Source organism: Miscanthus floridulus, chromosome 7 (genome assembly GCF_019320115.1).
Source record: "Miscanthus floridulus cultivar M001 chromosome 7, ASM1932011v1, whole genome shotgun sequence".
In the NCBI taxonomy this organism is placed as follows: domain Eukaryota; kingdom Viridiplantae; phylum Streptophyta; class Magnoliopsida; order Poales; family Poaceae; genus Miscanthus; species Miscanthus floridulus.
Window position 1 is genome coordinate 103,673,436 of NC_089586.1, and position 26,474 is coordinate 103,699,909.

Consider the following 26,474-nt stretch of genomic DNA (forward strand, 5'->3'; position numbering starts at 1 on the left):
GTGTCCAAGAGATGAGATCCGATCGTAAGCATAAAAATGGCCTATCACATGGCTGAAGAAGGACTTGGCAAGTTGGGATCTTGTGTAAAGAGAGTTTCGTTGGAATCCTCAACCAGTCACCCTCGTGGCAAAGCATCGCCAACACGCACCTAATGGCTCTTTAAAATACTCCAGCTGAGTGTTCATTCTACCCTCTGATTCCCATCGCACGGCTGAGGTCTCACTCTTGTAGTCACGATCCGACGGCAACCGAGCCCACAAGGAATCAGGCTTCGCTGTCGAAAGCAGTGGGCCCGGATGCACAGTCACACCCAGAGCAACTAACCAAGCAACAAGATGTCAAGATCCCCATATCCTCTGATTCCTCTCCTCCCAGCTCCCTACCGCTAAGCTCCCACACCCTGTCCAATCTCCATACTCTGCCTCCCCGTTCTCCGGCCGGGCGGCCAAGGCCATGTCCATGGCGATGTCAAAGGCCCTCACCGCGCGCCATTCGGAACATTTGCACCACCGCCTCGTGGCGGCGAGCTCCAAGTCCCAGGCGGCGCCGCGGCTGCCACTCCTCCCGCGGAGTCCGGGCCTAGCGGTCACGGTCACGGTCGCCTCCCGCCCGCGGCTCCTGCCGGCGAGCCCCAGGTCGACGTCGAACGAGTCGGACCTTTCCCCTACCCCACCTTCGGAACGCACCATGACGGCCTGGGACCTCGCCAGCCTCTGGGTCGGCCTCGTCGTCGGCGTGCCGTCCTACTACCTCGCGGGCAGCCTCGTGGACCTCGGCATGTCCGCGCTCCAGGGCGTCGCCACCGTCGCCTTCGCCAACCTCATCGTCCTCGTCACGCTCGTCCTCACGGCCGCGCCCGCGGTCACGCACGGCCTGCCGTTCCCGGTGCTCGCGCGCGCCGCGTTCGGCGTCCGCGGCGCGCACGTCCCGGCCGTCATCCGCGCGCTCGTCGGCTGCGGCTGGTTCGGCATCGAGTCCTGGATCGGGGGCCGCGCCATATTTTTGCTCCTCCCGTCCCGGCTCAAGTCCTACCCACCGCTGCTCACGCCGGTGCCCGGGCTCGGCGCGGCGCCGCTCGAGTTCGCGTGCTTCCTCGCGTTCTGGGCCGCGCAGCTCGGCGTCATCATGAACGGTATGGAGGGCATCCGCAAGCTCGAGAAGTACTCGGCGCCGGTGCTCATCGTGCTCACCTCCGCGCTGCTGGCCTGGGCCTACACATCGGCCGGTGGGTTCGGGCGAATCCTCTCGCTGCCGCCGAGGTTGACAGGCGCAGAGTTCTGGAAGGTCTTCTTCCCGTCGCTCACAGCTAACATCAGCTTCTGGGCGACGGTGGCCATCAACATACCGGACTTCGCGCGGTACGCGCGGAGCCAGGCGGACCAGGTGCTCGGCCAGGCGGGGCTGCCAGTGTTCATGGGCATGTTCACCTTCGCCGGGCTCGCCATCACCTCCGCCACCGAGGCCATCTTCGGCCACGTCATATCCGACCCAATCGAGCTCCTCGGCCGCATCGGAGGGCCGGCGACGACGTTTCTTGCCATCTTCGGCATCGGCCCTCGCAACCATCACGACCAACATCGCCGCCAACGTCGTCGCACCGGCGAACGCGCTGGTCAGCATGAGCCCGCGGAGGTTCACGTTCGCCAAGGGGGCGTTCGTCACCGCGCTGCTCGGCATTGCCTTCCAGCCCTGGCGGCTGCTCAGCTCCAGTGAGAGCTTCGTCTACACCTGGCTTCTCGGCTACTCGGCGCTCATGGGCCCCATCGGAGGGGTCGTCCTCGCCGACCACTACATTGTCCGGCGCACCGCCTTGGACGTCGACGCGCTTTACTCCGAAGACAGGGGCAGCCCTTACTACTTCCAGGGTGGTTTCAACGTCGCCGCGATGGTTGCAATGGTGGCCGGAGTTGCGCCTATCGTGCCGGGATTTCTGCACAAGGTTGGAGTTCTGCCGAGTGTCTCCAGTGCGTTTGTCACGTGGTACAATAATGCCTGGTTCGTCAGTTTTTTCGTCGCCGGCGTCGTCTATTGTCTGCTCTGCAGCCGGAGAGGGATGCAAGCGAAACAACAGTACAATTGATACTACGCTGAGGACTGCGCGTAGCGAGTGGCAGGAGGCTGTGGCTTGCTCCGTGCCGACCATCGTTCGAGTCCCAGACTCAGCGCCCGTTCCTCACCTCGGAGAATTATTCTCTGTTAATAATTTCAGTTGCCTATGTAGATGTGCCATGATGATCAACTAACATGCCCGTCACATTTGGAGTTTGATGATTTTCGGGTATCTCTCAGTTGCGTTGTAGATTTGACGTGTGTGTGACGGTGTGTTGCCTCTGTAGATGTGCTACGATGATCAAGTGATGTGCCCGTCACATTTGGAGTCTGGTGATCTTCGAGTATAGTTTTGTTCGTATACCGTGTGTGTGTGACGGTGTGTGTTTATATCCGAACAGATACTATCGCTGTATTTATATGAGAGGCAAAAAAAAATGATACTATGCTGAACTTGTAAAAATGGCAGTACACAGTTGAAGTGTAATGGGAGCGGAAAAAAAAAGTGAAGTACCGATAAAAAAAAATCGATGACACAAAAAAAAAGTACCCGTTTATTGATGTGTTCAAGTTAGCCGTTGATCCGTCAATCTTGGGTCACTAATGGAGTGTTTGGTTTTAGAGAATCAATCTATTCTAGACGAGATGATGCATTGTGAGTCTATTTTTCAAATTTAATAGAATAACTTTATTCTTCATATTAATACTAACTATTAGGTTATAAAGAATAAGATGGCAATAGATAACTCATTCTATTATATAAACCAAATAAAAAACTAAATAAGATAATCAGTCTGTTCGTTGGTTGGTTTCTGGGCTGATAAGTTTGACTGATGCTGATTTATCGTGAGAGGAAAACATCGCTAGTTGGCTGATAAGCTCTAACTAAAACCAATAAACGAACAAGCTGAAAGATGGACCAATCAATTCCATAAACCAAACGCCCGGCCCCATAATTACACAAAAACATTCAAGCGTTCGATTGGCAGTCTCACCCATTTTTACTTATGTGTCCTTAGTAATCTTATCACCGGAAGTAGCTGTTGCGCCATCAATAACATGTGCTGATGCCGCAATACAACTCCAGCTGTATTTATATCTATATCTTCTGCTCCTTCCATTTCAAATTATACGTTGTTTTGACTTTTTAGAAATATTTATTTTGTTATATATCTAGATATAATATATGTCTAGATACATAACAAAATAGATGAACCAAAAAAGTCAAAGCGACTTATAATTTGGAACAGAGGAAGTATAAAGCAAAACTTAACTAACGATATTTTTTGAATACACGTTGCACCACATTATCCGGTGTTTGGATCCTTTGGCTAAAGTTTAGTCCCTATCACATCGAATGTTTGAAGGCTAATTAGGAGGATTAGACTTAAGCTAATTATAAAACTAATTGCATAAGCCCTAGACTAATTTGTGAGACAAATCTATTAAGCCTAATTAGTTCATCATTAGCAAAATGTTTACTGTAGCACCACATTGTCAAATTATGAATTAATTAGACTTAATAGAATTAGCCTCTATCTATGTAATTAGTTTTATAATTAGCCTATTCCTAATTGGTATCGGAAGATCAACCGCAAGAAACAAACATCAATTCATTCACTAGCATAGTCCCTACCGTTCGTGCTAAGTAACAGAAACAACCAACATTAATACTATATATACTACTTGGATTTGATATTCGTTGGCAATATAATGTCCATCCCGAACTGCCATGGCAAATTTACAAAATGATAAGATTCGACAAACAATTTCAAATAAACAAATTATAATGGTATATTTCAGAAATATAAAAATTGTAATGTTACCGTTTCAAATAACCTCCTTTGCAATGAATCGCGAAAACTCACTAGAAAGACACACTTAAAAATTGGGATATTTGGATTGGTACCATTGCAATTCTTCCAACTTTGAGATGTACCATTACAATTCGCGAAATCTGAAATATACCATTGCAACTCTACGTTTCGCTGAACCATACCATTGTCTACGTATGCTAGCAGCTTTGGCCCATTCTCAGACATACGAGTACCATACGTATTTTAGTATGGACATTTCTGCCCCTGACTCCATCCTGATAGATCCAGCGCTGCCCCCGTCTCAATCGTGGCCCCAGCTCACTCTTCTTCCTTTCCTTCACTCTGTTCCTCTCCCTCTCCTTGACTGTGCCGGCGGCGGCCACCGAAACCCTAACCCTAGCCATCACGTGCTGGAGGTCAGTGGCTCGCCTGAGCCCGCACACGCGCCCGTCGCGTACCCCTACGCGCCGCCTGAGCCCTGCACGCCCCGCCGCGCCGCCTGAGCCCGCACACGCGCCCGCTGCGTGGCCCGCACGCGCGCCTTGTCGCGGCCGTCAAAGCTCCGTTCCGCCATCGCGGTCGCCCCGCCGCGTGCCCCGCACGCGCGCCTTGTCGCGGCCGTCGACGCTCCGTTCCGCCGTCGCGGTCGCCCCGCCGCGTGCCCGCTGCGTGCCCCGCACGCGCGCCTTGTCGCGGCCGTCGACGCTCCGTTCCGCCGTCGCAGTCGCCCCGCCGCGTGCCCGCTGCGTGCCCCGCACGCGCGCCGCACTCTCCTCCCTCGACCGCCCCCGCCCGTGGTCTTCTCCCTCGGTTCAGGCGAGGCCAGCCATGGCCGCTCGGTGGAGTTCAAGTCCGAGGAAGCACACTTTGACAGCCTCGAGCTCGATGGGCAGCGGCACAAGGCAGTGCCCCTTTTGCCATGTTCCTCTGGTCAGGATCCAAAGCAAGCAGACAGCGACAAAGGGCCAGTGGTTCCTGAAGTGCCCTTACAACATAAAGGTTAGCATTGTTGACATTTTTTAGCGCTATGTGTTGATGTTAAGTCTAATTGGTGCATTATGTTGTGATCATAGGATGATGATACTACCTGTGGCTTCATCCGAAATGAGAAGGAGTATGAGACCTTAGAAGCTACAGAACGCCAGATGCAGGCTGGGCAGTCAGCTTCAAGTGACTGTTACATAGAATTGAAGGAAGAATTGGAAGAGGTGAAGAAAACACTGGCCATTGTTGTAGCAGAATTGGAAGAGGCGAAGAAAACAGTCGCCATGGTTGTAGGTGAACTTTGGAGACCGAAGACGTTGGTAGGTGCTGAGACGAAAGCTGAGCCAAAGCCTGAGCCCAATGCAGAGTCAAAGCAAATTGTGTTGGATTTTTCAGTTTTTATGGGATTTGTAGGTCTCCTCATTGGTGTTGTGCTTGCCTGTATGTGGAAGTGAACGGAAAATGTGTGTGTGTGTTAGCTACTTGTATGTCTGTGTCGTCGAATGGAACCTTGTGTCTGTGTCTTGAATTGGATGAAATGTGTTGAATGGAACCTTGTGTCTTGAATGGAACCTTGTGTTCTTGAATGGAACCTTGTGTCTTGAATGGAACCTTGTCGTCGAATTGGATGAAATCAGTGTCTTCAATGGAACCTTGTGTTCTGTGATTTGTCTTGAATGGAACCTTGTCGTCGAATTGGATGAAATCAGTGTCTTGAATGGAACCTTGTGTTCTGTGATTTCAGTCCAGAAAAAAATCGACATATACATTCCAGAAAATTGACATGTTCATGGCATATCAACAGCAGCATATATATGCCATATATGGCAGCATACAAGTTCACAGATATGCCACAACACTTGATTTAGGCCATAACAACACTTGATTTAGCAACCACTTGATTTAGCAATCTAGGTTGACAAGCATACAAGTTCACAGACAATTAGTTCATCACTAGGATGTTCCAGTATTGCAAATAAAAAAGGTTGGACCTCACCAACCACTAGGCTCTCACAAAAGCATGGCTACTACAAGGTTCCTCCATACAAAGTTGTAATTTTATTACAAAAGGTTGGACCACATCAGCACAAGCATATCATAAGCCTCTATTCTCCAAAGACCAGCCTCCTGAGGCTAGAAGGTTCAGTAGCAGGAGGGTTGGCTGCAGCCTTCAGGAGCTTTTTCTTGATGGGTGTCTTCTTCTTTTTGGGGGTGCCCTTCTTCTTCTTCTGAGTCTTCTTCTTCTTGGCTTGTGAGGGTCCAGCTTCTTCTGTGCGAGCTCTTTTCCTACATTGTAATTAGCGCACGTTACATATTTAGTGTAATGAAGAAAAGAGACAAATATTCAGTTCATGAGAGACTGCATATCAAACTCTGTTTCTGTTTCCTGCATATCAGACTGCATATTCTCCAAAGACCAGTCTCCAGAACAGTGAAGTATTCTGTCACTGGTGAACCTACCCTGCTATCTCTTCTGACGCTGCAGAATTCATATGTGTGTCTAAGTGCTCTAATCCTTTGCCAGTATGGAATCAAGTAAGATGTCTATGTGAGCAAGTTCAGATCACATTACAGGATGGTAAAATGTTTTAACTAGGACTCTAGGAGCCATTTTTCTGAACATCAAGTGCCCTACTTGGTTTCTGTCCTAGCCACTATTCCTAATTATGATTTAACCAGGAGCCTTTAAGCGTGTAAACTGTGATTAGCGCACGTTACATGTTTAGTGTAATGAAGAAAAGAGACAAATATCCAGTGCACAAAAACATACCTTTTGGCCGCCTTGCTCCTTGGAGGAGCTCTCTCACCATCTTCTCCGACCTCTGGCATTTTGCAAGTTTTTTGAAAGTGGCCGAAATCTCCACATCTCGGACATTTGACCTTCTTTTTGTTTGCATTTTTCTCTAAACATCCTCTTTGCCTGACCACCTTTGGTCTTCCTGCTCCTCTTCCTAGCAAGGGTGGATACACTTTGAATCCTAGGTCTACAACTGGCCACTGAGACCTATCTGGGATAGGTTCAATTCTGTCCGCATAGGTTGCCTTGAACCTAGCAACTGAGTAGTATTCATGGACATAATCTTCAATTCTCAGCCCTCTGTTTGATAGAATCCATGCCAAAGCATGTTTGCATGGCTTCCCTGTCACTTGCCACTGTCTGCAGGAGCAATTGTGGTTCTGGAGGTCAACTGTTTCCCTCCTATGATTATGCCAGTCATCCAAGATGGTTACTTCAGCAACCTCAACATCACAAACTGCTACCTTCACCACTTTAACATTATTGCTGATCAAGTTTAGGTCCTTAATCACATTAGGGAGTATTCCATCAGCACACTGCATACCAACCATCTTCCTTCTGTATCTTGTCTCCATTATGAGTTCTCTGATTCTATCAACCAATTCATGCAATAGCAATCCTTTAAACTTCTTTATCTGTGCATTGAAGCTCTCTGAAACATTATTTGTCAAGTAGTCACACTTGCTGTTCTCTGAGAAGGCACTCCTTCGCCATATCCTATTGTGGTACTGCTCAAGGTAATCAATGGTCCTTGGTTCAAACTCAAAAATTTTCTTCATATGCCACTGCCACATACCAAATGTGTAGCTTTTAGCTGCAGGGTACAAGTGTTCAGTGATCACATCACCAGAATATTTCTTCAAAAAGTTTTGATACAAGTGCCTCATACACTCCCTGTTCTCAGCTTCTGGGAAAACAGCCCCCACTGCAGTCTCCAATCCTTTGCATGCATCTGTACATATAACTAGATTTGGCACATCTCCTATAGCCTTACGCAGCTGCTGTAGAAACCATTTCCAGTTGTCTTCAGTTTCTGACTCAAAAAAAGCATAAGCTATATGGTACAACCAATTGTGTCCATCCACACCAGTAGCTGAAGCTAATTGACCTTTATATTTACCATGCAAGTATGAAGCATCTACACCAATGAAAGGTCTGCACCCGGCCAAAAATCCGTCAACACATGCTCTAAGAGCGACAAACATCCTCCTAAACCTGTATTTGTCTTCAATCTTCTCCAAATCTATCTCCACTATGCTACCAGGAGAAACTTGCTTAATTTGAAAAGCCCAATTAAAAAGCAATTGAAAGCTGTCCTCATATTTCCCATGTATCTTGTCCATTGCTACCTTCATACCTGACCAGGCTTTGGAGTACTTCAGTTTGATGCCAAAGTCAGTCTCCAACTTGTCCCTGCAGTCAGATGCACGCTTGGTTGGATTCTTCTTGAGCCAATCTGCCAACCTATCTGCACACCAGCCTTGGGTGGCTGTCTTTCCTTCTTGGAATTTGGTGCTAGGACAGTCGTGATCGAAAGGTAGTCTTTTGATCTACACAAACAAGAGCAGCATGTCGTCAGTTATACAAATAAGAAATATGGTGTCAATTGCATAAATATGAAATCATACACCAATACTACTGGCAGTTTTACCTCTATTGTCTTGCCGTCAAAAATCCTAGAAGCATGGATGCGCCAAGGACACCCCTCTGCTTTACACTTGGCAATAAACCTTGTTGGATCAGTTTGCAGATCAGCAAACACAAAGCCTTTCTTCACTGCGTAATGCCTGATTGCCTTTCTGAATGCAACAATATCGGGAAACCACGCTCCCTTGACAATGTTGGGATTCTCTGGATCATGTATCACATGGACCTCGAGTGGATCTGCATCATCAACCTCTGCCTCAAGAGGATCACCTCCTTGAGCAGGACCACCAACAGTTTCATCAGCATTGAAACATGGTGCTGGAGGAGTATGGTTAGTAGCCTGTGCATTGTTAGTGTTCTGATGAGGAGGTACTGGCATGTACATTGACTCATCATCGACGCCCACATACTCCTCCTCGTTATCAAACATGTCTGGCTCTCTATCAGGCTCTATTTCAGTAACAGAAGGATGCTCTGCTCCTTCATCTGGCTCAGCAATAGGATTGGCAGCAGGGCTAACAGGAGTAGTAGGCTGCTCAACATGATTTGGATTAGGGTTCTCATTCATATTTGGCTGTGAATCAGGAGGCAACACACACAGAGGAGGCAACACACACACAGGCTCTAGGGCAGCAAATGCATCAACATCTGCGATTTTGGATGGCCAACTGTCTAGGGTCAACAATCGAACCCTAGCAGGAAAAAAATCGACAAAAAACACTAGGGTCAGCGCAGCGCAATTCCTCTACCCACTTGCAACCATGCATGGATTGAAGACATAGAAGCAGAGGATCGAGATCCATACCTCTCCTCACTGGCATCCTCCGTCGGGTCAGCCATGGCCGCCGGACGCGCCCTCCGACGGCGCCAGCACCTTGGCCCGGCCCCGGCTCCTTGGTGCCCGACAAGAGCTGGAGTCCGCGGCACAGGACGATGGGGCGAGGGCGGCGACCGGTGTCCTCTTTGCGGCGGCACAGGGCGATGGGGCGAGGCGGCGACCGGCCGTCGCGCGTGCTGTACAGACTGTGAAGGAGAAAAATCGCGAGATGGAGAAAGGGATGGATCGGTCCACTGGCTAGATCGCAGAGGGTCTATCATGATGGAGTCAGGGGCAGAAATTTCCATACTAAAATACGCATGGTACTCGTATGTCTGAGAATGGGCCAAAGCTGCTAGCATACGTAGACAATGGTATGGTTCAGCGAAACGTAGAGTTGCAATGGTATATTTCAGATTTCGTGAATTGTAATGGTACATCTCAAAGTCGGAAGAATTACAATGGTACCAATCCAAATATCCCTTAAAAATTTGAAATAATGCACATCCATAGTACTTGTATAGATGTATATTGTCACAAAAGTTGATATTCAAACTCCATCTTGAAAAATCCGTACAAAAAGAACAATTGTGCCCCCTATAAAAGGGTGACACTTGTGGCAGGCGGGTGAACTTGTAGCTGCTACTCCAACTGATGGTCTTTAGCATGCCCTAATCGAAAGTATTGTATGTCTTTTTCTTCTATACAAGCATATATTTTGGGATTATATTTGAATTCTATAGTTATAATTATTTTGGGATTGAGGGAGTATATCTTTTATAAAACTAGTTCTATCTCAACATCACATCATCTCGCGTTAACTATCCATATAATCTTCCACTAATAGCCATGTCATCCCACTAACCTTCAACCTCCTAATGCAAGTTATCGACGTCATCTTCACTAAGCGTAATTACTACTTTCAATATACAAAAAGTATAAAAGGCATCCATGTATTGCTATTTGCTTTGTCATTCCATCATGTTATAATTCGATCTAATTCTGTTAGTTTTTTATCGGATCCTTTCATTGTTGTGCTCAATTTTAATAAAAATGGATGTCGGAATATATATATATATATATATATATATATATATATATATATATATATATATATATATATATATATATATATATATATATAAAACTCGTACATGCAATGGTTTTATTTCAAAAAAAGTTCCACAGCAACACGCGGTAATTGAAATTTGAAACCCACACATAAAAGGATGATTCTCTAAACTTCAAGAGACGCACCCACGTAATCTAGTGAAGAATACTTGATACTTGGTACATGCCTTCTAACTTTGTGCTTTTATTCTCGTTATAATTATTATTATTATCCGAGAGCCTTTTTTATTTCATGCAGCTCCTTGATGATATCTTTGGTTGACATCCTAGTCGATGGCGTTTCCTCAGTGCATAATATCCCACGTTTAAGTAATGAAACAAGGGCCAGCCTTTTTCTGGTCGGTGCACCATCTACTCTGGCATTCTCATTTTCAAGCTCTGTCACCAACTCCATGTTGATAATGTCCATAACTCGGTTGTCAATGGCCATCTCAACATAATTTCGAAGGCTCAGTCCATGCTCAACTGCATTATCCGTGGGTCTTCTCCCAGTTACCATCTCAAGGATAAGAACTCCATAGCTATAGATGTCTCCATGGATTGAAACCATATTCCCAACACCATATTAAACTAGACAAGCCGGACATGCTCCTCGGCCAGGAGCCCTGTCCACGTCGCCTGAAATTCCTGCAGCCGTCCGATCTTGAATCGTGTGGCTGTGATTGCTCGGATCGGATTTCACTGGAATCAGCTTCCGCCGCTCCTTAGTGGCTTCCACCGGCTTCTCGTCTGCTTCTCGTCTACGCATTCTCTCAGCGTAGTCCGGCTTCTACTCCGGAGCCAGCCCAGCGAATATATACCGCGGCTTCCGATTTTGGCTCCACATAGTCGGCCTCATCTCTTCCCCGTCCTCCCCCATTCCTCCCGCGGCTCGCACGGACGCCGCCGCCGCCCACCCGCCGCTCGCGCCCCCGCTGCCGCTCCCGCCGCCGCTCGCGCCTCCCCTCCCCTGCTCCTCTATTCATCCTTCCTCCCCTTCCCCACTCCTCTATTCATCCTTCCTCTCTTGATCTCGACGCTGTCTCTCTTAAGGCCGCAGGCCGAGGGTGCCCACGGCGCTGCGCAAGCTAGGGCGGGCCCCGCGCTGGCGGCAGGTGCGGGCGGGGCGGACCCCGGCACAGTGCGGGGCGAGCGCCCCCCTGGCGCCCGACGTGGAGGCCGCCGATGCGGGCTGGGTCCAGGCGCGGAGGCTGCTGGCGCCGCACCGGCACGACCAAACCTCACGCGACGGCTTCAGGCGCGAGAGCTCCAGGTGAAGCCGCTCTCTCTCTTGCTCCTCCTCTCCTTGGCTTGCTAAAAACCCTATCTATTTTTCCTACAAACCCTACCTATCTTTGCTACAGGAAACCCTAGCTCCCGGTTCCGCTCAGCTCAGAAGGAATGAAGCTACGAAGTGTCGACGCAATGATTTGAGCAACTATCAGGAGGTGCGCAGTTCCCTTGGACATATTTTATTTATACAGGTTCTCTATTCATTTTGTTTCAATTCCACATTTAGTTTACTATTTAGCCAGCCAACCTGTATTTATTTTTTTTTACCAAATTTATGCTAAAATGTTCCAGGTGCTCAGACCTTTTCCGAGACAACATTCAAAGACCACACTATTCATTAAAAAAGTCCATGGTTAGGGGTGTACGGTTAGTATAAAATATTTTTTACCATTATGCATTGATGTTTGTAGATGTATTTAATACAAGATAATAGGATGAAATAATTTTTTTTAAAGATACCATGAAATTCTAGAGGTTTTCTTCTCTTAACAATGGTTGCTATATTGAGTACTACCTACTTCTATTGACCAGCTACGTCCAAATACTCTACTACTATGGCTTGGTTGTAGACTGCCTCTTATTTCATAAGGCCCTTTATATAGAGTGTTCCTTTACTTGGTGGCGCTGCCTACAACCCAAAAATATCTTAGGGCAAACAGATTACATGTTGCGCCTTTCTAATTTATGTACGTCAATATATATTTTGTTGCCTTCAGTTTATGATGGAAAAGTATTTTGTCCTATGTGTTTTCATTATTTTCCTTTCTTTTCTAGATAAGGCATTCAGCTTACACTTATATGGTACCAACCATGTCCTATGTGTTTTCATTAAATACTATCTGGCTTGCCGACTCGCTAGGGATACGAGGTAGACATGCTTCTTCATGTCAATTTACTTCCAATAGTGAATCTCGGTCTTCGACAGTTTGAGCTAACTTTGTTTCTTTTGTTGTCCGTTTGATTTAGAGTTCTTGGTTAGCCTTGAAGAAATATGGAGCAGTGTTTTTGCTGCCTGCTTCGAAATAGGAACCACGCAGAAGTTCTGACATCAGGGCTGCCTCTTCAACAACAATGTGAAGTTTTGTATGCCTTGATATAGACCTACACCAATGAAAGTAGACCAACTCAACTAAGCTTATGGATTTCTCTCTCGTATGTGTTAGCACTCTTACGACCATGATATTTTATTTAGTTGCACATGATATATCATATTGATCTCTAATTCCATTAGTCTTTCTATCCGTAATTTTACCTAGCCTAATAGTTCCTTTTGTTTTTTATGGCCAGCAAATGTGACTGGGAAGAGTATAATTGGAGTGCTTCAGTTCACATTTAGCAAACAAGGCAACCTCCAATTCATATTGCTCCTCTATTTCATGTAGTATCTCAGTTGAGTTGTTTGGGTATTAAAAAATAGAAACTCGATAAATATTTTTCCTTATAAATTTCCTGTCATTTTACCATGTCTAAACTTTGACGCTCATGTTTCTCACATCCCTCAACCAAGGCAGCAAATTGGCGAGGGGAACTACAGCTATGATTCAAGCAGTCCCATGAATGCAACCCTTCTGAATCCAGGTCTCTGTCTGATGCCCCCTAGCTACTTTCCCCTCCATCTCCCTTTCCTGTGTTTCTGTGATTAGAAAAAGAGAGGATTCAAGAGTTCTCATGGAAAAATTTATGAATAAAATGGGTTACTGATTACACGAATTGATGGCTTCCATTCCAAAGCTCAATCAGTTAGCTCTTTTTTTCTCAAAACAACGCAGAAAAGCTCTGTATCGTTTCGTTAAGAAGAATCCATTAGCTCTTGAATTGAAACCAATTTATTTAGTCGGATTTGGGGGACACGCAACTGTTTATATGGCCATGCATTTTTCCTCACAAAATTCAGAGTTAAAGTTTCTTGATATGCAATGTTCCAAAAAGAATAATTATTCCTGTCATTTGGCTTTAGCTTCCCATGGGCAAGTAATACTTATGGTAATGACCAGCCTCAACTACTACAAAGATATTGAGTTAGGGATATCCTATGAGCCACATTTATTCCGCACATCAATATTGTATTTTATTGACCGCCTAATTTTACATATGTGCTCTCATCAGTCAAGTTTTTAGCAGTGCCATGCGAAATTTTATCGTATCTGATTTACTGGTACCAACCAAGAGCCAATTCGGCATTAGATTTTTTGTACTTCAAATTCGACATTTTGTTTCCCTAAATGTCATAATGAAAGGTCAGATGTATGTCATGGTCAGCTTAGTTATGGAGAGAGTATTGGCTCAGCTATGTCAATTATCCTTATATGAGCTTCTATGAATTTTTTTACTAACTTGCCCAACCATTTAAAGGACTGATCATCTACACACCTATTCGATTTGTAGTGGGAGCCAACAGACCAGGGCAATGTGCACGGATGTGGCTTCCATCTATTCTGATTGGTAATTGAATTGTCAGGTACGGTTGAATTACTTCTGCATATCTGTCTTCACAGTGATTTACTATAGCTTTCAGTTTGATCCAACAAAATTGGCCAAACCTACTGTATTGGTGGTGTCTGAATATTGGTTCATCCTGTTGGTGTGTCGAACCTAATATTTTTTAGTGATCCACAAATTCTTTGTATGATGTGTAGATTACTATTGCATATGCTACGCTCTTTTGAGAATATGTGGTTCTATTTTGCCAACTTCATATTCTACTATGGGCTAGAGCAAATTTATGCATGCTTACATTCTTCGAAAGAGTAATCTGTTTTCTATTAATTAACAGTAAATGTCAGCGACACAGTCGATACCTCGGCGACCATCTAATTCCGAATTATATCCATTGCTGGAATTATTCAGCGAAAATTCCTTAAACAAATTTCAGCCTCTGGTGCTTTGCATGCTCCTGTTTTGTCATAGGAAGTCAGCAGTTACCTCACATTGCTAATTTCTAATTCCAAAACCTGTCTACCAGTTTGATTCTTAGTTCGATATCCATAGGTAACCTTACTTTGTAGTTATGCTAAAACTATGCTTTCTTGGACAAAAAGGGATGGCCACAGTTAACTGATACAAATTCTTTCCCTTTTTTTTTCTTGATTGATTATGTTCCTGCAGGGAGTGGTGCCACAGAACAAGATGGCATGGCCGCTTCATTTTTTTGCCAGACGCGTAAGGTTACATTTTGCAACTCAAAGACACCTGCCTTTGCCTTGCTATCTCAGGTTCTCTTTTGCAACTCAAAGACACCTGCCATTGCCTTACCATCTCAGGTTCTCTGTACATAGCAAAAAGTCTGCCTATTTAGAACCTTCGTCGTGGACTTGGTGTTTGTATATTAATATCACTGCTTCAAGTATACTTAGTGCTCTATTCTGTAATGTTAGTAAATAACGTTCTCTTTAACTTCTTCGGTCACAAAAAAAAATATACCATAGATATTAACAATCGACAAATCAAACATTAGGAGTAGCACATATTGGAGCCTCGAAACAAATGGTTTGTCATTGATCAATATCTGCTGGATCCCACTTCAGATTTACCTGTGTATACTTTTTCTAGGCTTCTTCTATCCTTTTGTGCGCTTATCCAAGGGAGTCCTAATGAAGGTTGCCATGAACTGATCCCAAAAAGGCTGAAGAAGAGGTGACCACCATGATCTCCATTGTCATGAACTAATCCCAAAAAGGCTGAAGTAGAGGAGACCACCATGATCTCCATAACCATAAATGTAAGCGACATATGCTTGTGTAGCTGATTGAACATATTCTGAGGACCTTGTGTATGCCAAGGATAGTCTATTATTCTAGAGATTCTTCTATGTACGTCAACGCTTTTCTTCATTGTATTGCTATGCTGTGTCAGGGATGAGTAAAGGACCCAATACTTTTTTCCTAGGTCTTCAATTCATGATATTACTAAATCCATGAACCATTTTAGTTTCATACCTGTATTGCGCAATTAAACATTTACACTTCAGTCCTATATTGATCCATCTCTCAGCCCATAGCGTGTTGTCGTTATTCTTGGACAATAGAAATAGTCAACAGGTAACATTCTGTATGCTCATTGCATAACAAAAAAAAACTACATAGACAGGTTATGCTTTCCTATTGCAATTATTATTGTTCTTTATTTTTTCTTGTGCTCATGTTTATAGACTTCTCAATTTCCTTTGGTTGTGCACATGTCGACTTGGTCAGCTATCTATTAATTGCAATGGACCTGCCATCATTCCTTTCAGGTTAGAACCTGCTTGATTAAAAGTGGATGCAAAACTGCTCAGAGAGTAATTGATGAATTCATAAGAGCAATAGGCTTTGACCCCGTCGGGGGACAAATCTTGGTCCTGCATTGGACAAAACACAGGTTAAAAGAAGGATCTGCCAATTAACATTGGTACCTTCCCCTTCTGATTGTTTTTGGTGTTTGGAGTTTGAAAAGGTTCAAAAGTCAAAGAAGTGCAGTGTTTTCTGCAAGTTGTTTACTCAAATTTCGTTTTGATTACTTGAGGTTGGTGAAGAGTATCCCTAGAGAAGAGATATATGGGTTTTGATGAACTTTTTGCCTATTTGTTTCAGTATTTGTAGAAAGAAAGCTTACAAATACAACAATGTAGCACATAAAAATGGACCCAGGGCCAATAAATAGTTCCAAACATACAATTTTAGTGTTCTTCCAAATTAGCTCTGGTCAATAGTTAATTTTCATTATTGGTGGCATCTGATTGTTAAGAGACATTTGCAAGTTCTCTGTTATTTTTCTTATTCTTAAATGTTGGTATTAGTGAGAATGTAATTTCAGCAATTAATCCATACGAAGACTTTGACCACCTAAAAGTTACTATACTCGATAGTGATTATTATCCTCTGCATATTTGTTTCTATTATGTACAGAAACTCAGAAGAAGCTATATGTAATGCTTGGAAAGGATCTCTGTTCAGACAATTTTGCCAACTGATAGGTAATTTCCTTTATGGTCATCGCATAAGATTGTTGCGTATAAGTTGCATTGCATCAGCAGGTTATGATAAAAAATATTATCACCTGTTGGAGTCTAATATGATTATTACCCCAATGCTTAGACCTGCGCTCTATCACAAACTAACAGATTTATGCAATCTGTGAGTGCACAATATATCACTTGAGAACGTGCTTTCATTTTCCCTGTCAAAGACTACGAAAACTCTAATTCTATTCAAATGCTAAAGAAGTGAATCATCATTGCCTGGATCGCTTGGATCACTCGGCCTCAAGGTGTAAGCCTGCGAAGGTAAAATACATGCTTCACATCTATTTTTTTAGTTAGTTCCCTTTATTTTAGATCATCGCTCAAATCTGAAATTGGTTATTTAGAGACTTCCATGCAACCTATCACACTAAAAAAAATATGCTACGTATTCTCCTTTGAATTCTTTCAGTCAACCACCAACCAGGTTTCACAAAATGGTTTAGCCTGCTGATGATGCTCTTTTTTTTATAAACTAACCATAGTGGAATGCTATATTAAAATGATGAGGCTTCCAATTTTGGTCTCTGCTCAAGTAGCACAATTTATGTAGACATAGCCCAAACATTTTCGTATATATATATCATACCTGTCATTGTTGGCTTTCATAGCCTTAATCTTATTATATCAACAAAGAACGTTCTGAATAAGGAAGGTTCTTTGCGCTATAAGAAAAATAGCTTTTCCTTTTTAACAAAAGAAACATCCATCCTAACATTTTTATGTACCCCATCCAAATGAGTCTTCACAATTTTGTCTTTGCGCCTAAGGCAAAGTCTAATATTTTTAGGCTAGCTTCAAAAAGATTTGTTGAAGCGGCTTCCCAGCGAAGTTGCTTCTCATCCTGCTTCTCATCTTAACTACTAAGACAGATATTTGTACACACACATGAGTGGAGACCAAAACAATAAAAAAACAGGTCATGAGGGGAGCCAAAACAACAAAAAAAACAGGTGACGAGGATAACGACAGCTTAGAGTTAATTCCTACTTAGAGTTGTACAGTGATTCTTTTTTTTTTGTAAGATTGACTCTATAGAGAAACATTTGATATCCCTTTCCTGCTACAGTTACGGTTTCTATTAGTTCAGCCAAGGTAAATGCTGCTATTAGTTTCAGTTAATAAGTTTTGAGTTTATTCTTATTTTTTGCGTTGGGGTGTACCGGTTTCATGGCCATGTTAGCTGCTTCCCGTCTTTTAGGTAAGAAGAACAGCAATATTAGTCAGATCCTTTGATTTGGTTGCAACTGGTTTCTTTTCCCTTTGCCGTGACTAACTGCAGCTAAGAGGTTTGAACCTCTTCCTGCCAGTTTTTTTTTGTGTTTTGTACTTACAGTTTGGTTCAGCTTTCAAAAACTCTGTTCAGTAACTAAATAGAAGTAAAATAGTCAGAGTACTGTGATGCAGTTGGAATGGTGCATCAGGATGCTTAAAATTGTGAAGGTCACTTTCATGCAATAGTGAATACTCTATTATGTTTTTTGAGTGTCAGTGTTTCAATATTTTTGTGTCAGCACAAATTTTGCTTTATTAATATTAGATTGCCTATACTCAGTTTCACTATTCTCTGTCTGTCAGCAGTGCATCAAACCGGTTTTCTTGATTAGCAGCTAGAACAAGTATTCAGGTGAGTAGGTTCAGAAAAAATGGAAGGAGCTATCTCGGCATGTTAGTTTTTCAGTACTTTTGATCTCTAATTCTTTGTGTACATAGGTAAATAGTTTTAGTAATTGCCATCTCGGTTTTGTCAGTATGGTAGCTTTTGCAAATTGTAACTGTATGATTTTTTTAATATCAAATTTAGATGGAGCTCATCACGTGAACTTGAACATCAGCGTGACCATAACAATGTATTTTCCATTAATGTTGATTATTCTATCGTTCATTTCATTTGTATCTCTTTTAGTCAAATGAGTATTTAATTATTTTTTGCAAGATTTTCTCTCGGCTGCACATGTAAAGCTGATGGTGGAATTGTTGCTACACGTGAGGAGGTCGCATATTTGATTAGATCTGGTTGTCGATTGTTGTAATTTTATTCACTCTTTATTGTTTTATTTTTCGGTAAAATCTGGGTGTAATTACCTTCCTTTATCTACCAGATTTTGCTCTGCTTTCAGAAAACTAGGCGTCATGCAATGATTGGATTTAAATCTGATTAATGGACTGAAAAAAATCATCCAGAAGATATATAGTGGCTCCCTGATACTGCTGCACGGGCGCGCGAAGGCGCGCCCTGATACTAGTTCTGTTACATTGAGCAATGATGTTATGAGACTATGAAAGTGTTTCATTGAGCAATGATGTTATGAGATAAACTATTAGGGAATATTTGATATTTTGCTCACGTATAACCATTTTCTGGCTGGCCCTAGAAATACCATGTACAATTAGTAAGTTGTTCGTTCAAGAAAAAAGAAGAAGGAAAACTCAACAAGCGAATTCAGATATCAACAAGATAACCTTTAAAGTATCACTGAATTAACATGAGGTTTAAAGGCATTTTGTGCAATGTATACTTAACTCTAGATACATCATGTTCACTAAATATAAGTTGAGATACATTTAAGGCTGACCTGGTGGGGCGTATCCAATTGTCCCTCTGAATCCAATGGAGCTTGTCGAAGGCTGGAAAGAAGAGGATCCGTCGGCAAGAATCCTGGCAAGTCCAAAGTCACCAACATGTGCTACCATATCAGTGTCCAAAAGTACATTACTTGGCTTAAGATCACAATGCACAATTGGCGCAACACCATGCCAGTGAAGATAATCCAATGCACAAGCCACATCAAGAATTATGCTCACTGTTTGATGGAGGTTTAAGCGCCTCTGCTCTAGCTGGTTGCTTGTACCTGGATGTAGCCAATCTTCTAGGCTACCATTTGGCATGAAGTCAAATACAAATGGCTTTGAAATCATCCCCTTTGGAGTCGATGCTTGAACAGGATGTGATTATCTTCACAAGGTTCCGGTGTCGCAAGTTCCTCATAGCTTCACATTCAGCTTCAAAACTTTTGAGTGCTCCAGGTGTTTGAAGTTTTAGTACTTTTACAGCAATAATAGTTGCAGGCTCACCACTTCTTCCTTCTGTGTTCCTTTGAACACAGACCCAAATGTTCCTTTACCTAGCGAGTTGGTTGTCGAGAAACCATCTGTTGCTTTTACCAACTGTGAATAGGAGATTAGTCGATGGCCTTGGATGGACCCAGTGGAAAGATTTTCAACTGACTTCTTCTTGTGCCAAGTAAGGAAAAAATAGAGCAGCAAAAGCATCCCTAATGTTGCAACAAGAGGAATAACAATAGGAATCACAGGGAGTCTTCGTCTTTTCTTTGTCCACTCAGAAGAACATGGAGGCAAATGAAGATAAGGGATGCCACCACAGAGTGCTTCATTGCCTTGGATTGAAAATGCAGTACCATTTGCAAAAATACCAAAAGTAGGTAGTTCACCAGCAAAGTTATTGAAGGAAAGGTTAAGGTAATAGAGTGGCCTTAGATTCCCTAAGAACTCAGGTATATGACCTGAAAAATTGTTGCTTGAGAGATCAAGAATTTCCAAACCTTTTATTTTACTCAACATAAATGGAATACTACCTCCAAAGAAATTATTTTGTAAGTAGAGAATTTGGAGAAGTTGGCAATCTCCTAGGGCAGCTGGAATTTCACCTGATAGCATATTAGATTCTAGATGCAACTCTACAAGATTATTTAGATTTCCAATTTTTTCTGGCATTGATCCCTCCAATTTATTATAGGATAAATCCAAAATGATAGAGAGCGTGTGTATGTTGAATATTTCAGTTGGAATTGATCCTATAAAGTTGTTATTGTCGAGATACAGTTCTAGCAAGTTTGTCAGGTTTCCGAGAGTGCTGGGTATCGTGCCGCTAAATTTATTTGATGATACTTCCAAATAATTTAGCCTGGTGAGATTTCCTATTGCTAATGGGATGGACCCATTTAATATGTTATTCCTCACACTGAGGCCATGCAAACTTTGAACCATCCCCAGGGAAGATGGCAGAACCCCAGTGAAATGGTTCAAACTCAAGTCAAGGGCTTCTAAGTTGATAAGATTACCTACTCCTATTCCCCTTAGGTATGCTCCCAGATATTGTGTTGTTTGAAAGGTAAAGATCTAATAACGAAGAAGACAGATTGGAAACTGAACCAGGAAGCACTCCAGCAAACCTATTATTATATAGCACTAAAAACTTTAACTGGGAGCAATTAGTTAACGCGGTAATAAATTTCCAATCTATGGGCTCATTAGCCTCTAGGGAATTTCCATATAACACTAGGTACTGGAGATGTTTTAATTTCCCAACCTCTGGGGGAACAGTTCCGCTAAAGAAGTTAACATTGAGCTGGATTTCCGATAGATCAGAAGCATTACCTAATGAAGCTGGGATGTGGCCATGAAACTGGTTCAATTCCATATAGGATACTTGCAGAAGTGGAAGATTGTTGAATGTGTTTGGAGGTATTGTCCCAACAAGCATATTTCCGGCCATAGAAAAGCTTATCAGTGTGGAAATGTTCCAAAATGAAGGAGGGATGACTCCAGAAAGGTTGTTGAACTCAAAGGAAGCATAGGAGATATGAGGGAGCTTGTCAAGATATGAAGGAAAAGCTCCTGAAAATGTGTAATTTCCAAGGTCCAAAATTTTTATAGATGATAGGTTGGCTAGGGATTGTGGGATCTGTCCTGACAAATGGTTATGGGAAAGCTCTAAGAAGGCAATGTTTTTCAAAGACCCTATCTCTGACGGACAATGTTCAAAAAAACGTTATTAAACGTCGTTTAATCTAGTTTAAACGCTGAACGTTCGCCCAGCGTTGCGTTTAGGGGGTAGACACTCAATTAGACGCTGGGCGCGCCTAGGCGCTCGTTTACACGCGCGGCAGCGATTAAACGGCGCGGAATCGGTCAAAAAACGGAGCTAGGCGGTGGAAAACGCGCGGCTCGCGAGCAGGGAAGCGCGCGGCGCGCGGGCGGGAAGAGGGAAGGAATCGCGCGCGCGGGAAAGAAGCGCGGGAGGGCGCGGAAAACAGCAAGCGGGCCCGACGCGGGAGCACAAATCGGCCGCAAGAAACAGAATCGGGATTTGTCGCACTCCTGACTCCAGTCCCGCCTCCGCCTACCTCCCGCCTGGTCGCTTCTCGCCGCCGTTGGTAGGGCCGTAGGGGTCGTCGCTGGGGCTCCCCTTCTCCTTGGCAGCCGCAGGCGCAGGGGCCGTCGCCTGCAACAGAGGGCAGGCCGCCGGCGCAGGACCAGGAGTCGACAACGGCAACGCAGAGGCCGGCCGGTGCAGGCCCAACCCCTCGCCCGTTCTCTCCAGGTGCTCCCTCGGTCTCTCCCCATCTTCCCATGCTTTGTAGTTTTGATTTCTGCATGTCAATCACTCAATTGATGAATTGGATTGGGGATTTAGGGTTAAGATTGAATTTGTGGACCATTAAGGCATGTGATGAACTGTGACTGTTGTGTGTATATTTTCTTGTGATATTTTGCCTTGTGCTGCTGCCCTGTTGTTTGGAAGCTTGGCTGTACATGTAGTCATGTACAATATTGAGCTGCCCCTCATAGATGAGTTTCTACTCTTTACCTATTATTTGATTTTTCTGTTTTCAGATTATTAACTTGTCTCTCTTTGATTGTTAGCTGCTGTTGAATGCAAGAAACCAAGGAGGAAAGGAACTGATGTCAAAAACAAGTGTGCAGCAAGAGGTGTGGTCACTGTTATTACTTCTAGTTGTGTTATTAGTACTGATTTTGCTCTCAGCATCACAAAAAGTAAAAAACAAAACAAAAACGTTTAATCACGTTTAATCTACGTTTAAACTTCCGAAACTCTAAACCATAGGCTAGCGTTCGCCTAGCGTCTAGCGTTTTTTTTAACATTGCTGACGGAAGCTCACCTTGAAGGTGGTTCATCCCAAGGTTAAGATACGAGAGTCGAGTGCACCTTCCCAGAGCTTCCGGGATGCTTCCCTCCAAAAGGTTCCAGGTGAGGTTCAGAACCTGGAGCCGCCTTAGTTGACCAAGCTCTTCAGGGATCTGCCCCTCAAGATGGTTGTTGCCGAGATCGATCTCCCTGATGAAGGAGAGATTGCCGAGCGATGGAGAGATACGCCCCGCCAAGCCGAAAGAGTTCATCTGCAGCGAAATGACTCTCAGGATGCCGAAGGCCGCAAACAACTCCCCTCCAGCTGCAAAGGTAATTGGATGAGTTCCATGAAGCAACCAAGCCGGCTGGGTCCAGAAGGGGCTTGTCGTCAGAGCCATGGCTGCTTCCTGGTGGCACGGCCAAACATGGACGCCACAGAAGGAAGAAGCAGAACAAATGTAATGTCCGCATGAAGGAAGAAGGTTTGGAGATCGAAAGGAAGATTTGCGGCACGTGTACAAGCAGGACTAATGAGCTCAGTGTCTGTCATTTGGGAGCGATCCTAAAAATAGAGAATTAGAGATGCAGGTAGAAGAGAGTGCGAGAGCGAGACGTTGCTCCTTGCACAGCCAGAGTGCCCTTGCAATGATGAGGCGAGTCATGGTCTCATGGACGACTTGAAGTCGCTGGTTTGGCCGTCTTGCAATGCTATTGGGTGGATGTATAATGTATTTTCCAGTCACCTTGGAATATTGTACCCACTTTTTGACTGCAGACTCTAGTACTCCCTCAGATCTAAACAAACGCAAGTCTTATTTTTAAACAATTTTAAATTCAACTAAATCTTCTACACCTAAAAATAATTTAGGTGCCCCTGCTTAAGTAAATAGCGTTTTACTGGTTCTCACCAAAATAATTTAGTTGGTTATTACCAACTAGGCATTGATTAGTACTTCCCAGTTCTCACTCCTTTTTCAGAGAACCATAATGCCAGATTTCACATGACACAACAATGGCTACCACGATGCAGGATCTTATCAAGCTTTCAGTAAAAAGTTCACCATTGTGTATTGTGTATTCACGATATTCCATTTGCTATGCCACAATGTCGGTGTATGACTTATGGGTCAAAAAAGAGTCAGGAATTACACAGGAAATTCTTATTCATCAGAAAAGTTGGAGATTAGCTGGCATTTTTCCTACGTAATACTCGCTGTTTGAAACAAGTCATCATTGAACACTATCACGAATTCACGATAGAATATTTGACAAACAGCTTGGAATTCAGTTGGACGGCTATGATAAACCAACCTAACATTCAAGCAACAGGGCACAGCTGTCATATCAGCGAGTCCTAGTTTTGATCATCTTCCCCCTAGATGCCTTCTTCTCCATCTTCTCCCTTTTCTTTCGGGTCTTCTCATCTTCAACTTCACCCTGCAAACAGAGATATGATACTTGTCTGTTATATCTCATAAATGAAATTTTGTTTTTTTTCTAAAAAAAATACAGGTATTTTTCGTCTCCGTAAATTTGAAACAGGAATTTTAACATAGGTTGCAAAAACTACATCTTTTGTGGCCTATGGCAGAAACCTGCAATTATTTTGATACCTTGTGAAAAAACTGCAATTTTCTTAAAAACCTACAACTACCTTGACAACAGCATTAGCAGAAGAAACTTGCAGGTTTTTGTAACATGATGTCAAAACAGATGTATATGCTCCTACAATAGGAGCCAAAAGCTGTAGATTTTAATTTTTGGCAAACTATGTTAAAGTCAAAGATTGTAATAAAAAATATGTTGAAATCAGTTATCAATCAATTTTTTACCTCTGAGCCGCCACTGAAAAATGTTCCTCTCAACAAACCAAAAATCTTGTATCCAGCAAAAGCTGGAATCTGCAAATGAATAGATAAATATTAAGCAAAACAATAAGAAGTTTGCAATCATTGACGAGCTCTCTTGGAATTTGGAAACCCTAAAGGAAATCTTTTGTGACACAGAAAATAAGGAAATGACTCAATACAAGAACATGGCTACTTGAAATAAACAGTGATTAGTGGTGTGGTAGTAATTTGCATTGGCTGTTCAAACCACAAGTTTGTTTGCTACCGAGTTGCAAAGCCGTTTTTAGCAGCAAGTAAACACAAGTTAGACACAAATCAGCTAATGTATATGAGCACTGTTCCCATTTCTGACAGCTTAGTTAAGCTAAAATGAGTAAATGGCTGTCAAGCAGAACCAGAAGCATGCTGTGAAATTGGGCCCAAAAGGTACTTTTTTCATATTTCCTGCTATTTGCAGCAATATAAAGTAACTGAACAGAAATACAAGTATAATGACATGTGTATTATCTTACCACTAAATATGTCCACCAAAATTTTTCAGAAATGATAGACATCAGCTGCACAAAGACGGTGATGTAGATCACATCATATAAATACCTGCAATGATAAGAAGTAAAAATATGGTTCACCCAGTTTGAAGGGAGTCAAAACAAAAGGTTCCATAATGCAAGTTGGTGTAGCAGATGACTGGTACACAGTCTAGTGCAGTTCCTTACTCGCAAACCCCACCAGTGCTCAAATCAAAGCCACCATCCAGTAGTTCTCCGTTATCAGAGTAAACTGGCTTTGCCATACTGGCGAGTTGCTTATAAGGAAGAAAATATGCGGCTGATGTTAACACAAGGCCAATCCAATGCTTCCAGGTGAAGGATGAATGCATTATAGCCATCCTCACCACTATGTAAATAGCCTGTAGAACAATGAAACATATATGAGCTAGACCTTACAAACCCAAATTAGCTGGTGGCATACTTCCAGCAGGTCAAGCCAAATGCAATAGACGGAAACATCCACAAAGTATAGCCATCTTGAATGAATCACATAATGTATCACTACAAGATCTCATGATAAACAACACGCCACATGAAAAATAAGAAGAAAAAAAAGGGCAGACCTAGTGCCGGAGGCTCCCACATGAGTGGGGTCCGGGGGGGGCGTGGATGGTCCCCCCCCCCCCCCCCCCCCACTAACATGAGCTCTCAACTGGTAGGTTCATCAATTTGCTATCTTCTGCCATTTGTGGATTGTAATAAAGTATTAAAAATCTATGACTAGATTATTTTTTTTAGTCGTTGGGTGTATCAGGAACATGTCATAGTTCTCAACTGACCTCCCGACATCACAACAATACTACCATAGGCGAACAGCAAAGTGTTAAGCTAAATCTCCACCTAATTTCACTGAGTAATTCCACTGAGCCAAACTGAATATCTCCACCTAATTTCATCCTCAGGGAATTTTATTCCCGGCACAGAAAAGTGGCATCCCAGATCCAGTTCTATTCAGAGTGTTATTCCCCTCCGGCCTTACAGGAAAGAGTGAAAAAAAAAATGAGCACGCAATACTTCAAATACTTAGTCCAATTCTTCTAAGTTTCGACTCTTCAAATAGTTACTCCAATTCTTCTAAGTTTCACCTACCACATCACCCCACGAGCTGTACGAACAACAAATTAGACGGCAGCAATCTATACGGGCCGAAGAAGTGATGCGCGGATCTGTCCCGCGCGATACGCGACGGACGGGAGGGGAGAGGAGATTGGAGGCGGGTGCTCACGTTGGATACGAGGATGATGCGCAGGAGTAAGTCCAGGCGCTTCTTGTTCTCGTCCTTCATCTTCTTCGCCCCCTGCTTCGCCATGGCCGCGCTGCTCGAGGTTCGCTTCCCCCTGCGCTTTGTGCTGGGAACTTGGGATCCTCGTGTTTCTACTTGGCACAAAGAAGCCGATTCCGTTTCCGTCGGTCCGTCCGCTACTCCGCTACACGAAGTGACGAGCCCTTTTCTAGTCGAGCCAGTCTTGGGCCGGTCCTCTTGGGCTGAACCGGGTTCTGAGGCCCATTGATCCGTTTCTGCCGGTAGCCAGTAGGCCGTACTAGTAGCATTTATTAAGGCCGCCAGCTCCCCACCGGTGCGATTCGACAGCGGGCCGCGCGCTACCAAAGGGCACCACCATTCACCAACCAATCCACGGGAGAGTTTTACCTGTCCATTAAAAAAAA

At 43.7% G+C, this 26,474-nt stretch overlaps 3 protein-coding genes, 1 long non-coding RNA gene and 1 pseudogene across 4 annotated transcripts; 2 read left to right on the plus strand and 3 right to left on the minus strand.

The window, feature by feature from the left end:
* The first annotated feature begins 371 nt into the window (after positions 1 to 371).
* LOC136464073 (purine-uracil permease NCS1-like) lies at positions 372 to 2,469 on the plus strand. The gene is given in 2 exon segments (XM_066463032.1): positions 372 to 1,555; positions 1,557 to 2,469. Coding segments are annotated over 2 exon segments (1,626 nt in total). The 5' UTR covers positions 372 to 454; the 3' UTR covers positions 2,082 to 2,469.
* A 3,488-nt stretch (positions 2,470 to 5,957) lies between these two features.
* LOC136465989 (uncharacterized) lies at positions 5,958 to 9,136 on the minus strand. The gene is made up of 4 exons (XM_066464513.1): positions 9,050 to 9,136; positions 8,301 to 8,870; positions 6,623 to 8,199; positions 5,958 to 6,138 (listed from the first exon to the last, which is right to left on the minus strand). The coding sequence occupies exons 1-4, from the start codon at positions 9,134 to 9,136 to the stop codon at positions 5,958 to 5,960; spliced, it is 2,415 nt and encodes an 804-aa protein (XP_066320610.1).
* A 1,185-nt stretch (positions 9,137 to 10,321) lies between these two features.
* On the minus strand, positions 10,322 to 22,876 carry LOC136465990 (receptor kinase-like protein Xa21; annotated as a pseudogene).
* Positions 11,548 to 12,863, plus strand: LOC136467460 (uncharacterized). Its single transcript, XR_010761589.1, has 4 exons — positions 11,548 to 11,671; positions 12,291 to 12,384; positions 12,483 to 12,668; positions 12,804 to 12,863. It is a non-coding gene; the product is annotated as an uncharacterized lncRNA (long non-coding RNA).
* Positions 22,877 to 23,550: 674 nt separating the features above from the next.
* Positions 23,551 to 26,211, minus strand: LOC136464074 (uncharacterized). The gene is made up of 5 exons (XM_066463033.1): positions 26,032 to 26,211; positions 24,972 to 25,165; positions 24,768 to 24,852; positions 24,238 to 24,306; positions 23,551 to 23,842 (listed from the first exon to the last, which is right to left on the minus strand). Exons 1-5 carry the CDS (start codon positions 26,113 to 26,115, stop codon positions 23,750 to 23,752), a joined length of 525 nt encoding a protein of 174 aa, XP_066319130.1. The 5' UTR covers positions 26,116 to 26,211; the 3' UTR covers positions 23,551 to 23,749.
* Positions 26,212 to 26,474: the final 263 nt, after the last annotated feature.